At 36.7% G+C, this 15,196-nt stretch overlaps 1 protein-coding gene across 1 annotated transcript in view; it reads left to right on the forward strand.

Moving 5' to 3' along the window:
- Positions 1-15,196, forward strand: part of Tenm1 (teneurin transmembrane protein 1) — a 784,186-nt gene that overhangs the window by 705,449 nt on the left and 63,541 nt on the right. The window contains exon 25 of the mRNA XM_005401273.2: positions 8,357-8,511. Within this exon, the coding sequence (XP_005401330.1) occupies positions 8,357-8,511 (155 nt within the window). The remainder of the gene's footprint in view (positions 1-8,356; positions 8,512-15,196) is intronic.

The raw sequence follows: 15,196 nt of genomic DNA on the forward strand, positions 1-15,196 counted from the left end.
AAACGTTCTGCTTTTTTATTGCACAATGTGATGACTATATATAACAATAATAAACTGTATATTTCAAAACAGCTGAGGGAAGGATTTTAAGTGTTTTCACCAGAGAAAAATGATAAATGTTTGAGGAGACAAGTTATGTTTAACCTGATTTGAACATTCCACAGTACATACATGTACTGTGAATGAAACTTCACATATACCCACCTAATGTGTACAATTTCATGTAAATTTTAAGATAAAGTAAAGAGAAATATCTACTGAAAACATAAAAATTAAATATGATTTCAGTTGGCAAATGCAATTGTCAAGCCAAACTAACAACTATCGTAAACATACACATGCCATCTCAGTGGCTTGACAAAATAGTGATGTACCATTCCCGTCCTAGTCCAGTGTGCATTTTTAGGAGTGGGGGAGAACCTGCTCCGACTGTGACTTAAGGACCTAATCTCCTGTCTGGTAGATCCTCAATACCTGAGGCATTGGAATCCTCCACTAGATGTTCTGAATCCAACCAACTTACAGAGGAAGACAGTGATTTTAGGGGAAGTCGGTAGATTGTTTTCAAGGACCTGGCCTCAATGCAGCATATATCACTTCTGCCCCATTTTCATTGCCAAGAAGCCTGGGAAGTATAATCTAGCTCTAATCACAGAAAGAAACATATACTCAAGCACACAGCATTGTCTTTGTCATACTAAAGATGAAATGACTCCCCAAAAGAGGAATGAAAAAGAAAAGGAACCAGAGCAAAAGCAAAGTTCAACTCTCAGACATCTACTTTTGCGGTTTGATTTGACTAAATGTGATGAATTTTTGACAAATTAGGAATTTTTGTTTTGGTTGGAACAAAAAAGGGGTATGTTCTTAGATAGAATTGTATCATCACCAGTTTTTCAAGTATTTCATTTTTCATTGATGACAATCACAGTTAGTTTTGGTTATCTTTGGTTTCACAGCACCAGTACCAAAACATTACTTTAATGGCAGTGCTAAATTGGTTACTCAGATTTGTGCTAAGTTCTTGGATCTTCTCTGGTTACAGCAACATCTTCACTGCTGATATATCACTCCTAATTATCTGCTAGCAAGCAGTGTGAACTAGCACCTCAAGGGTCAATCCCATTTCAAAGACAGAATTCATTTGCCTGACACTGTGTCTCTCTTTTTATACTAAAATGCATTTAGGTGAGAAACAATCTCTTTGTTTAACCTTAGTTTCCCCTAAAACCTATATTGTCTGTACCTGGTCTAACCTTTACATTTATGTCCCTGCCAGGCACCGAAAAACATATGAGTTTCTGACCCTACTTTTAACGTGGTAGCTCATATGATAAAAGCCATGTTATCGAACTCCTGACTGTGTTAAACCTCTGAATATGTTCTTCAAACGCCTCAATTTTGTGGGGACTGCAGCTACAAACTATATTTGAAGAATACTTCTGGAGAGATCTAAGAGGTCTATAGGCATAGTGAGATTATAAATAATTTAAAAGAGGTCACGAATCTTCTTGAAAATCTAACAAAAATTATAGACCGTCTCCTTATGACAACACCACTATACAAGACATTTTACAGATAATTTAGTGGAGCTATGGAGCCTCTTAAATCAGTCTTACCCCAACCTTGTGGAAAAGCAATTGACAGCCTTATTTAAGCTAAATAGTGTAGTGGTTAAGAGAACAGGCGCTTAACTCAGACACACATGAGCTAAATCTAGCATTTTCTACGTATGTAGTCCAGAGTTAGCCACTTGACTTCTCTGGATCTCTATTTTCTCATCTAAACATGACATTAACCCCTACTCCACAAGTCTGTTGTAAGGTTTAAGTGCAAAAGTACATGTAAAGAATCCAACACAGCACCTGAAATATAGCACTCTCAGCAAATGGAAATAATTATTATTTGGTAATATTCGTCATCCTTCATGGATTTTCAGCGATATTTGCGTGGACTTCAGACAAGATGCATCAGGAATTCAGTGTGGCTCTTTAGATTTCGGCTTATACTTCATTCAACTCAGAAATCATTTGTAACCTTAATGTCCCCAGTCCAGCTCCTGAGGCTGTTCCCAAGACATCCGGAATTTGCTCCAAACTAATGCTTATCTAATGATGTTGTAATTGCCTAGTTATTTGTTCATCTCCTCCACCAGTTTCTGAACTCCTCAAGGGCATTGTCATATCTGTTTAATACTGTCCTGTACTCCCAGTGTCTAGAAAGTGACTTATACATAGTAGGTATAAAATCTTGAATTAATTACTACATAAGAGAAGGAACTGTTTCAGTAAGCTTTTACAAATATAGTGTTGGTGGAGATGGGAAAGCTGTCATTTTGCCTTGCAGCAAAGCTGAAGTCTAAAGCTTTGAGAACAGAAGACAAAATGCTAAAAAATAATAATAATCATAGTACCTGGCCTTGTTTGCCTTTCTGTCAATGAGAATACTTGATTAACTAGCCAATGAGTCTACTGTTTCTTGTGATGATTCTGAAACCTTTTAAAGTACATTTTGAGTCATTAAAGAAAGAGGACACTGCAGTCAGAATATTAGATTGAATGTTTATCATTTTAAATTTGTAATTCAGTTCTTTGGCAATTGACCTTTACTGTTTACAATATATTATGATATTTTTATTAAACAGCATCTGATTTAATGACTCACACTCTTCACTAGTCATGCAATAGTATATTGAGCTTATTAGTGTCTCCTATTGGAGAAATTCTGATCTCATTATTAACCACGCGGTGAAATCATCTCAGCTGTTCATTAAATTCTGTCTCATTCCAACCCCTAGTGGCACACAGATATCTGTAAGCCCTCCAAGTTCTAGAAGCTCCATTTAATGGCTACCTAGCAAGAGAAGTTAGCAGGCTTATTGTGCAGAAGTAACTCAGCCCTTTCTGATCTCAGTGGGTAATTAAGTGGACAGTAGTCAGATCATTCAGAGAAAAGGCTTTTCTGCCTATTGGCAAGTTTCCATATGTACCATACATATGATACCATTTTCCAGAGTATAGTAATCCACATGAACAGAGCAGAATATTTTTATCTCTCTTTGACTTAAAGGACACTTTAGAATCAACTAGCTAATGTCAGTAGCACAGTTCAGCACTCTCAGTATTAGAGATTGCACTGACACAATATTGAGCCTAGAACATTCCCTAGAAGTTGATTTGAACCATTTATCTATGTCTTATAAAATTAAAAAGCACATTGTGGCAGGGAAAAATCCAGTATTTCAGTTTTCTGGTTGCCAGGGCTATAGATGAAGAACATTTTATGACTACTTTCCAAAGCTTCTATTCAAAAAGAAGCTTCATTATTCATATAACAATAATAAAAGTGTAGGTAGTCTCAACAGCTGTAATTTTTAAAAAATTAAATGCAGAGATTCCCTCTGCCAACCATTGAAATTGGCATTGTGCACAGCCAAAAACTCTGATCTTTGCTGTTATCTAATTTAGGATTTTAGCTACTATTTCCAGGCTATTCAGCTTCACATCTGGACTCCCAATGCTTACATCAGCTGGCCTCTGTTCCTTCAATATTGATCAGCAGCATCCCCTTCCCCAACAGGTGATAAATTTATTAGTAACCATTCAGGCTTCCCCAGCTTTAGGCAATTGTCTTCTTGAGAATTATAGTATTTATTCATTGGAGGATAATAAGACAAGGGAAGAAGTCAAATCATTTTGCCTGTAATTTGCAGCCATTTCATACAGAGAGAGGCTTCACAGAGAAAGGAACCGCAGTTCAGATGTTATATAATGGCCCTTACTTTGCATAAGACTGTGAATAATTTTTTTTACAAGATGGACTTTATTTATGAGCAGGTCCTTCCATAAGAAGAAGCTTGTTAGGGCGTAATGCTGATGAATGGAGACAGTACCATTCACACTTCCAGGTTATGGCTTGTCAGTGCTTTCATTATGTGTACTAATTTACAAGGATTTATTATTTTCTCACAAATATAGAAATGTGCTCCAAGCTAAACATGCTGCATGGGCCTCTGGGCCTAATGTTTTCTTTGATGGAAGCAAATGGGTTAGGGGAACTCAAGCCGTTCTGTGCTGTTCATCCACCACCACCAACCCCACCCACTGGCATCACTGTCCAAACTTGCATGCGTTGTATAATCTTGCTTTCAAAATGAATAATGGTGAAAAGTTTAAACCACAGAAATGGTTTTCTTATGCAAAGACTGTGCCTTCAACTGTATTTTGAGTGCTAATGAAAACACTGTCAAAAAGCACATCATTTGTTCAAATTATGACTACAATACTGGATACCAAGGTTTAGAGATCTAGGTACCACAATAGTAAAATATGAACACAAACTGAATCTGCAGCTCCAGATCCTGCTAGCTTCAGATGGCTTTGTGTGATCTGAAATCACTCACATCTCCATCTCTGAAGAATATTTATAATGTACTAAGTATGTATCAACTCTTTCCTCTCAGTCTAATAGGCAATAATTGGTCATACTACATTATCACCATCCCTGGGTTATAGCACTGCTCATCGTTGGAGGGAAATCCTCCCCAAATGATGAACAAAAATAGTCCTCCTTTTCATGCCTAGCTTTCCCATGTGATTGTTGTCCTTAGTAAAAAGTAAGTACTCATTCTATCTTGCCAGTGAAGAGTTTATAAAACTAGTCGTTTGGGCAATTTGTTTGCTTGCTTGTTGGTTGGTTGGTTGGCTGGCTTGCTTACTAGTAAGGAAAAGACAATGAGAGGAAAGTATGGACATATAAAATATGCCTGGGTTCACTTATAAAGCGCCTATCAAACAGTTCCCTCAAGCCCTTTCCTGCGTGTCTTTTTAACACAAAGCATAAGTGTAGCTCAATCAAATTTAATTAAAGAGTCTCAAGGAAAAAAGATGTGTTTGGAATTTGGACCATGATAAAAAGAAGTTGTCTACACAAATATATGAGAAGAAAATATTCTACAATCAGCAGAATATACTCTGGAGAAAAAAATACAGTAGTGAGTATTTATTAAGCCAAGACTTATTCCAAAGAGCACTCAACTGTAGAGCTCAGCTGACATGAACAGAGAGAGAGAGAGAGAGAGAGAGAGAGAGAGAGAGAGATTCAGAATGTTTAGAATTTGACAAAAATTAAAAGTGGGAAAGCCACATAAAGTCCAAATTTGTCCTTTGTAGATCAACCCAAACATCATACTCTCATGGTGCTAAGAAATGTGGTAGTTAAGGAATAGAATTTCCCTTCCTTGTTGTCACTCTAAAGATGCAGATTTCTTATTCCCGGTAGGATATGAAATGTCTCCCAAAGGTCCAGCTGGTAAAGGCTCTATCTCCAACATGGCCATATTTGGATGTAGTGGAAACTTTAAGAGGTGGGGGCTAGTAAGTGGTTTTCTGGTTATTGAGGTGTTTCTCTCAAAGGGGCAGTGGGACCTTGCCCCTTCCTCCTCTTTTTCACTTCTAACCATAAGCTAAGACCTTCACAAATGCTCCTACCATGATGTACCACAAGCAGTGGGACTAACGGCCAAAAGCAATGGGACCAAGCCACCATAGACTGAAAGCTCCAAAACTGTGAGCCAAAATAAAACCTTTCCTCTTTTTAAGGTGATTATTTCAGAAATTTTGTTACAGTACAGAAATCTAACACATATCCCCCAAATAAATTAGTTAAGGATACATTTATTTCTCTATACCTTTTTGTGAACCTGCTCAGATTTTGAAAGGCTCATATTCTCTATATTTATCACTTCCTAGTAAAAGCAACACTTCTATTTATCTTTAATACCCTTAACCTACTGGAGTTTTAGAGTTTGCCTCTCCATCTTAGTTGCAGTATATCCAGAATCTTTGTCATTGGCCACCAGAGGGTCTAGCACAGTGGCATTCAGCATGTTTGGCAAGTGATTCAAGGTTTCATACACTTTGAGTACATCTCCCCAGGACTGAGTCTTAATCTTTCAGTCCACTCTCTTATGACAGCCAAATTTTATATTTCACACTTAGTGATATTTAATATAGAGACCATAGAAGATGATCCTGAATCATAGACCTAAGACAAACCACACCAAATCTTAGGCAGTTAAAAAACTGATTCTGAAACACACACTAAAATAAAAAGCATAGGTTCCCCTTGGTTTATTTTCAACTGGAATGCTCTGGAGAGCAAATAAATATTCACATGTCTTCATCATTTGACTTGGCTCAATCTTTAAAGTTTGTTTATATACCTGCTTAAAAGTTTTTGTGCCTTTATAAATGATAAAGGAATTTATTGACATAGAATTCTCTCATTTGGAAATGCTAGTTTCCTTGGAGATTTCATAGAAACATAAATAACTTTTGAGGTATTTAGAAGTTACTATGAATCTGTAAGTTTTAAAGATGTTAAGGATTAAAACTTCATAAGGAACACCTGGATTAATCAAAGTATATGCTAGAGCTAAGTTTTAATATTAACCCCCTGCCAATGAATTAGTTCATCTAAAAGCAGTTTATTAATTTGGATTTATAAATTGTCTTTGGAAGAGGTCACAGTTTGAAGGAAAATTACCGTGTGTGTTTGTAGGTTGTATTGTATCAAAGAACATGCTTGTTGGTGCAAAAGATTCTAACTTTAACATATGCTCAGTGAATTTCATCAGGTCTGAAATATGGGGAATTGAAAGAAGACTAAATTGTAGATTACTTATCTGCAGTTTTATTTTCCACAGCTTCAGTTATCCATGATCAACCATGGTCCAAAAATATGAAATGAAAAAATGCAATAGTAACAATTCAGAAGTTTTAAATTGCATGTCACTCTGAGTAGCATATTAAAATCTCATACCATCCCATGCCATCCCTCTGGAATGGAATCGTTCCTCTAACTGGCATTTCCACAGTGTATTGCTGCCTTCCCATTGGTCACATATTAGCCATCTTAGTCACTAGATCAACTGTTAAGGTGTCACAATGCTTATGCTTAAGTAACCCTTATGTAGTAGCCTAATGCTGTCATAATTCCTACAAAATTTACCTCACTTAATCTCATCACATAGGCAATCATCATCATGAGAAGGGTGAGTATAGTATAATAAGATATTCTGAGAGCTTACACTCACATATATGTTGTTACAATATACTTTCATAATTGTACTATTTTATTATAAAATTGTTATGTTAATCTCTTACTGTGCCTAATCTATGAAGTAAACTTTATCACAGGTATGTAGGTATCAGAAAAAACACCATATATATGTATATATTTCATTACTATCCATGGTTTTAGGAATGCACTTGGGATTCTGGAACATATTTCCCCCAGATAAGGGCGACTATTGCAATGTCAAGTGGTTATTTTTAAGAGCACTATCAAAAGCACAAAAGGAAATGAACCTGAGCCATATGTTCTTGGATGTCTGATGCTTTTTTTATATACTATTTCATATGACACAATAACCTAAGTGCATAGTAACCAGTGCATCCACATTTGTCAAAGACTTCCCAGATTTTAAAATAAAGCCCTGCTTCAGTCCTGGTAAACGGGAACAATTGGTGACCTTAGACAGATAAGGCAGATCATCTTTTCCCTGTTTTACCACAGGAAGATGAAATTTGGAAACAATAACTCAGGCAGTCATATCAGTTGTAAGTGGTATATTCAGTATTAGAACCCAAACCTTTTAATTACTGCTATGATATGCTTTCCAAGAAACCAGGATGTAATTAACACAGTGTGTAAAAACTATTGTGAAAATTTTATTGGCTTTTATTTTTCTAGAATCTTAACTATTCCATGTAATGGCATAATTTTGCCCTCTAACCTCCTTCTTAATAGATAATAGAGACAAAAGCACTTGTCTCAGTTCATCAGAATTATTACAAACTCTCTGGTAACGGACTGTGAATTGATGAACATAATTCTAATATGTTCCTAGACAGTTCCCTAATGCAGCTGTAAAAATAAGCAGTAGCCTTTGTAAAAGAAATTAACATGTGCTACTTACTCTGTTTTTCCCATTTATTTTATTTTTATAATAAATTTTATTAATATATGTTTGTGATACATAACAAACACATTCTTTGTAGGAAATTAGTACAAACATTTTATCACAAGAGGACTTTTTCCATTTGTGGAGATAAGCAAGTATCAAGGGGGTGGAAATGTAAAACTGGATAAGATAAAATTTCTTTTCAAAACACAAAGAAGTAAATGTGTGTCTCAGAAAACCTCTTTTATTACCTTCCTGTCTGTGCTAAGCAAAACTGAATGCATATGTCTTTAAAATGCCTTTCCACTTACATGATTTCTTTCAAAATACTGATCTTAGTGCAAATGTGGCCCACTAGACTACTCATGCTCATTTGCTCCTTCCCAACAGGAATTGCAGTTGATAGGCATGGATTCATTTACTTTGTGGATGGGACTATGATTCGGAAAATTGATGAGAATGCTATGATCACAACTGTAATCGGCTCAAACGGTCTGACTTCCACACAGCCACTGAGCTGTGACTCAGGAATGGACATCACTCAGGTAGGCACCGCTGGTTTTCAAGCATTATCACCATTTGGCATCATGGAAATGGATAACAATTTTCTCATACAGAAATTAAGTAAAAAGGAAGCCTGGTGTATCTGTTATAATGCGAGATAGTCGAAGTTTCTCTTTATGTAAGTTACTTTTTTCCTCCTCGGAAAAACTTTGTTGAGAGAAATGGTAAGCTAGGATAGGAGTAATGCTAGGTGAAATGTTGACATAGCAATTAAGGGCTCCCAAAATTGAATCAATTAGAGGGCAAGGTCAATCTTGTTTATTGAACATTTTCCAAAGTATATAATTTTTTATTTTAAAATGAAACAATAATTCAAATTTTGAAAAGTATTTACTACTATGAAATGTCTCTAGACATCTTTTTAATGAATATGTAGCTATGACTTGTTCTTTATGTGTATTTAAGGAGCTATTTGTAAGATGTCATAATGTTTTCTTAAGTAAAAGAAACCTCTCCAAGGTCTATTTTACATTCATGTATCAAAAGTTCTGGCCAGTGAGAATAAAAGAGAAAAAAATTACTATAGCTCTTATTTGGATCCAAAATTCTGATTTTACAACCATTCTACAAAATCAGTATGAAACATATAGAGAGATTATACAGTATATTTCATATCCCAAAACTCCATGGATCTATTTCTAGTCTGCAGACACAGAGGATGGTATGTAAAATAAAGGAAATACACTAGACAATCCTTCAAAAGACTTCCACGCTCCAACACTGCATAAATAGGTGGCTCTAAGGAAGTAGAGAATATAATCTTTTCAAAAGAATTAAAATAGATGTTGAGAGTTTTATGATTCATTAGTGTATCAGAAAGGATGGTTTTTGCTGCAAGAAAAAAAAACCACATGTCTGAAAGTAATTTTAAAAATAAGGCTTAATTATCTCATATAATGAGATTCCCAAACATAGCCAAAGACACCAGCAGATTTCCTTCTTTTGTCACATTGGCCAGAATTGAGTCACATGCCGATGCTGTTGCTAGTCATTAGCAAAAAGGAAATGCTGTTTTCATAATGGATTGAGACCCCGTGGAACTAAGAGATCTTTCTTGAGCATATTGCTACCTGATTCTTGAACCAAAATCAGAAATCGGTTAGCAAGGAATGTAGGGCTGCTGTTGTATAGGCAACTATTGGTAGAGTATTCCTGTTGCTTCATTTGTCTTTCCACCTGAAGCCTAGGATAACAAGAAAAGTAAAATGAACACATCACTCAGAAATGTGGGATTAGTCACTAGCTCTAGTATCTCCTCCCACCTCTACCCACCATGAGTACTTTGTAAAACATTAAAGGTGTGCCCATTTGGGATATTTTCCTTCCGTTTTTGCCTCTGCCTCACCTAAGAACTCAGGAAATTGCCAAATGTAGAGAATCATAAAAATAAAATCAAGAGTTGGAAGGCCAGCAAAACAAACAAAATTAACAAATAATAGTTAATAGAGTTGAATGAATCAGATTGTCAAGTTCTAGAACAGTCTCACCTTCCATGATCCAAAATCCTGAAGAAGATAAATAAAAGGAGCATTATTTATGACCATTAGGAAGGGTGTGAACATATGTATATGGAGGAGAGGGTAGAGAAAAGATGCATATATGTGATTCACTTGTGGGGTATTTTTTAACTTAAAATAAGACAGTAGTGCGATCACCAACTCTAAACAACTTATCTGCTTCTGTGTGGAAAAGTTATGCTGAAAAGAGAAGTCTTTGTCTAAATAGAGCAAACATCTGACCCTCATCACCATGAGAAGGGCTTCTTTCCACATGACACTTTCCACCATAACGGCCAGTCTAAAAAACTACCTCCTCTCTTTTGGTTTGGGATATACAGTAGACTGTACCTTCTTTGAACATGCATAGTAAGTGTTCAGCAGACACAGTTAACATACACGCCTGAACCAAAAGAACATAATGGTGAAAATAATTTTTTTTAGAGAAGTGGTGAGAGATAAAGTTACAGAGGTAAGCGAGTTTGAAATGGTGAGGGACCATATGTACATGATAGAGTTTTTATTTTATCCAGTTACAACATTAAGCAGAGAAATGCATTTTAAGATATAAATGTAGCTATTGTGTAGAGAATAGAGTGGAGCAAAACAGTGCTAGAGGCAGGGGCCACTTAAGAGGCATTTTCAGCAATGTAAATATTACAGGAACAAAATGTATAAATATACCAGTGATTAGCACCATTTCACAAGACAAATTAAGTTGTTTTCCAATGCCTTTTTGGATGTTTACCTGACATTTGGAATACAAGTCTGCCATGAGCCTGACTTGGTGTCGTTCAGTTTTATGAACTTACATAGGCAGGCAACGAGGACGGCTGAACATAAAGTATGACAGTGTGGATTGAGAAAAACAGACAGATTAGTGAAATATTAGAGCTAAAATCAAAGAACTTGCTGACTGCACTTCAAACTGAAAGGTATGCATGGATGGTAATACAACTCACTAACACACAGAATGTGGGAAAAGCAGGTTTGAGCAACTGTTGGATGCTGGGTTCAATTTCGGGCATAATGGATTTTTAGTACCTATGGGGCATCCAGGTAAAGATACCTGACAGGCACGTGGATACAGGTCTAAAGCTCAAGGCCTGAAATTCAGAATAGATTTATGATTATTGGTTTCTGGGGGTAATGGAAAATGGGGGAGTGGATAAGATTTCCTAAGGAGGGTGCATAGCATAGAAAAGAGAGAAGACTTTAAGACTAAACTAAGGAACAGCAATATTCAAGGGAAAGTTGAGGAATGGAAACCCACCAAGGAGGCTGATGGAAGAGACTTGATAAATAGCAAAAAATCCAAAATGATATGTGGACCCCCCCCCAAGAAAAAGGCAAGGGAAGCAAGATTTATAGGGTCAGTGTCAATCATTATTTAATGATTATTTGGAAAATAAGGATTTTTTATTTTAATTCATTTGATTTTATAGCATGAGTAACACTGATGCAAGTGCTTCTGGTAGAGTGCTAATTAGTGGTAGTTGGACTGCAGTGGTAGAGCGGGAAGTGAGGAAATACGGAAAGTAAAAATAGATCGTGTCTTTCAGATGTTTGGCTGAGAAGGGGAGGCTTTGGCTTTGAAAACAGTCGGCTCCCAGGTGTGAGCAAATCAGCACCCAGGTGGGGCACAGATGGACAAAAACTGGAGAACAATGAATAAAATCAGATGGGTAAATGGATAGAGTATTTACCAGGGGGGCCGTATGTGGTACAGCTGCCTAGATGCTCAGCCATTATGGCCAGAACTTCCCGTCTGTTTAGACAACTGTGGCAGACTAGTGACGGATGTTTCCCATGATTGTACTTAAGAATATTGGCTGTCTTTAGTTAGAAAGAAGAAAGCTGAGTAGGGATCTTCATAACACCTTCCAAGAGCAAAGGCTCGGTTGTTTACAGTAGTACTTACAGTGATCCAGCTGAGCTTACATAGTGCTCAGTTTCTTATTTCAACAAATCAAAATATATTGATGGATGAGGGCAGAGACAAATGTCTAAATAAGAGCGTGCGGTTTTTGCTGACAAGAACAGACGAGAGAAAAAATAGAAGCCAGTGCTGCAGCATGAAGATGTGAATCAGACTTTAAGAAGCGCTTACTGTTTCTAAGACTATATGGCAACACAAAACATTGTGCCGAGATCCCACTTTTTGAAACTTTTCAAGAAATGTAGGATAGCAATAATGTATCGCTGCTTGACCTCCACGCCTGCCTGGAAGCAGGAGGCAAGACTCTGTAGAGGTTCTTCTATAGAAATATAACCATATTCCTGAAGTTCTTGTTATTTTTCCCTGAATCTTAAGACAAAAATGTCTCCAACAAGGATGCTCTGACCTATGCTGGTGTAATACTTATGGAGGTGCGGAAGTGATGTGACAGGGTGGTCCTCTTTCCTTATTTGCATTTGTTTGCTACACTCTGAGACAAAGTGGATCCTTAGAAGGAAACAATCCTCAATTGCCTGTCTTAATTGTCAGCTAATCATGATGTCCTCTGGTAATCCTAAGAATAACTGATACCTCTTATTGTGAGTTTGTGATATGCCAGGAATTATACTGAGACTCTTTATTCACACTGTTATGTTTTATCTCCACAACCCACTGCCTGAGAAAGAGGTACGATTATTCTCATTTACAGGGGAGCAAACTTGGGTGGTCAGAAAGATTATGTAATGTGCCATGACCATAGAGTTATTAAGTGATATAGACAAGATTTGAGCATAAGCTTTTTGACTCAAGTGTATATTTTTCTAGCTTCCACCTCTTCAATGACAATTGAAGTTCCATAAATACTTGTTACATGATCTATCTACCCCTCCATGGTTCCCAATAGCACCCATTTGTTAGATGGGCCTAATGGAGAGCAGAGAAAATTATCCAGTTCGCATCGTATTTCTCTCAGTTACAAATGCCACTTGGCTAAGGAATGTGCTGTTTATTAACAAAATATGTATTTTGTGGCATGTAAGAAATAGTTTAATAAAATCTAATCATCTCAAGAAGTAAAATTTGCATTGACAATAAAATCAGCCATTTGTTCAGAATCAATACTATTTTTTCCTGAAATGTGAAATTCACCTTTTGATGTAAACTCTGAAGCACAATTCCATTTCTAAACATTGCTGTGAAAAACCAGGCCATAGTGCACACCTGTAATCCCAGCACTGAGGCAGGAGGGTCACAAGTTTAAAACCAGCCTGGGAAACTTAGTGATTTAGCAAGACTCTGTCTCAAAATTAAAAAAAAAAAATTAAGGGCTAGAAATGTAGCTCAGCACGAAGGCCCTCAGTTCAATCCCTAATACCAAAAAGAAAATAACGCATGTCACAAAAAAGCAAAATGAACACAGGCTTTTCACTTCAGGAGATGAGTTGATTATGAAGAGAAGAAATTGGACTCTTTATTCTGCAGCTTTTGAATCTTCCTCCTCTGCACCGCCATTTCTTACCTGACTAAAACAGAACTGGGAATGAGGCCAAGTCTTTGGGTGGGATAGACAATCTGAGAACTGATTCACTCCTGGGAGCCAGCTTAATGTTTATCCAAAAATGAGCCTAGTAATACATACACAATCAGTGTGGATCTTTTGTATGCATAAATAATCGTATTGACCCACTGCCTATAAGGCACACAATCTGATTGATTTATCTAGACCATGTAACACACAGCCAGTGTTCCATAAAAAATCCGTGTTACCTGATCTGTATATGCCTCAGTGGTTACCAAGAGTACCCATTTGTTAGATGGGCCTAATGGAGAGCAGGGGAAATTATCCAGTTATAAAGGAAGAGAAGTAACTGGTTCTTTGTGGGGCAAACTTTGGTCCACAGCATTTTACCTATGAAGATAGTCCACTAGGAATATTTCCCTTCTCCTAGTCATTTGGTGCTGGATTCCCCTCTAAAAAATATTTAGTGATCTGACTACTCAGAGGTAGAATGAGAGTTATTGGTTTCTGTTGCTTTTTCATAGTTTTTAGGGTATTTGTTTTGTTTTCATGAAACTGGGAATGAAACCCAACTCCTGTTCCATATTTGATAAGCACTGTATCCCTGAGGTATCCCTATCCCCTTCTCAGTGCTTTTCAAAAGGATCTCTCAGCCACAGAATATAAACAAAATAAGTCCCCAAGTATGAAACAGATGAAAAACAGCAAATTCAAGGCTTACTTCCACTTCATGGTAGCCCTTATGGTGATCCTCAGGGCACTTTTGCAATATACTAAGAAAGAAAGAATACATGTTAAGAAACTACAGCGAAAGGTGAATTGAAGTTTTTCACAACCACATCACACTTTTGTCCTATGATGACTGCACAAGGCTAACTCTTCACTTCCCGCATCTTGTACCTACACAGTTGGTTATTTGCATCGTAGGACAGGGTCTTAAATCAGTCTGCATTCAATTCCATACCATGGCTCCAGTCCATTTCTTTGTATTTTTCTGCTGTTATCCAGTATCTTCACTACCCTTCCCAGCTTTGAGTCACCTATGGGTTTCATGAATGTCTTCTATGTCTTCATCACTGACAAAAACAGTGTATAATGGAGCAAAATGAAATTGTAGCATCATTAGATTAATTATCTGATAGATTATGAACCCACCTGTTTAAACTATTACCTATGAGCTATGATTTATATTTGACAAGAAAATCAATATAGTGGCCTATGATGTGCTTTTTAAAAACAAATGAACCAACAGATATTAGCAGTGCAATTATCCTAGCTATCCTGTGTATACATGTACATATTTTTCTCTTCCTTCTTTCTTTTTTCCTCTCCCCTCCTTCATCCCAGTTGCTCCTTCCTATTTGAGCAGTTTCTTTCCCTTTCACGATATCTACTGTACCCTTCAGATTTTATTTACGCTTTCAGGTTCTTATAGTAGGGAGGAAATATGATGTTTACACATGTGAATCTGATTTATTTCACTTATGAGTCTTACATCTGGTGGACTGAGCAACTTCATTGAAGATAACAGTACGTAATGTAGCAACCATTGTTAATTCTTATCATTTTGTTTTGAGGTCATGTATCATTTTGTTGTTTTTGTGTTGTTTTGTTTTTGTCTTCATTGTTGTTTTGTTAGTTTTTTTCTTTTTAAAATAAAAAATGAGGGGCTGGGGATTTAGCTCAGCGGCAAAGCGCCTGCCTGGCAAGCG

Source organism: Chinchilla lanigera, unplaced genomic scaffold (assembly GCF_000276665.1).
Source record: "Chinchilla lanigera isolate Chin_1 unplaced genomic scaffold, ChiLan1.0 scaffold00072, whole genome shotgun sequence".
NCBI classification, from domain to species: domain Eukaryota; kingdom Metazoa; phylum Chordata; class Mammalia; order Rodentia; family Chinchillidae; genus Chinchilla; species Chinchilla lanigera.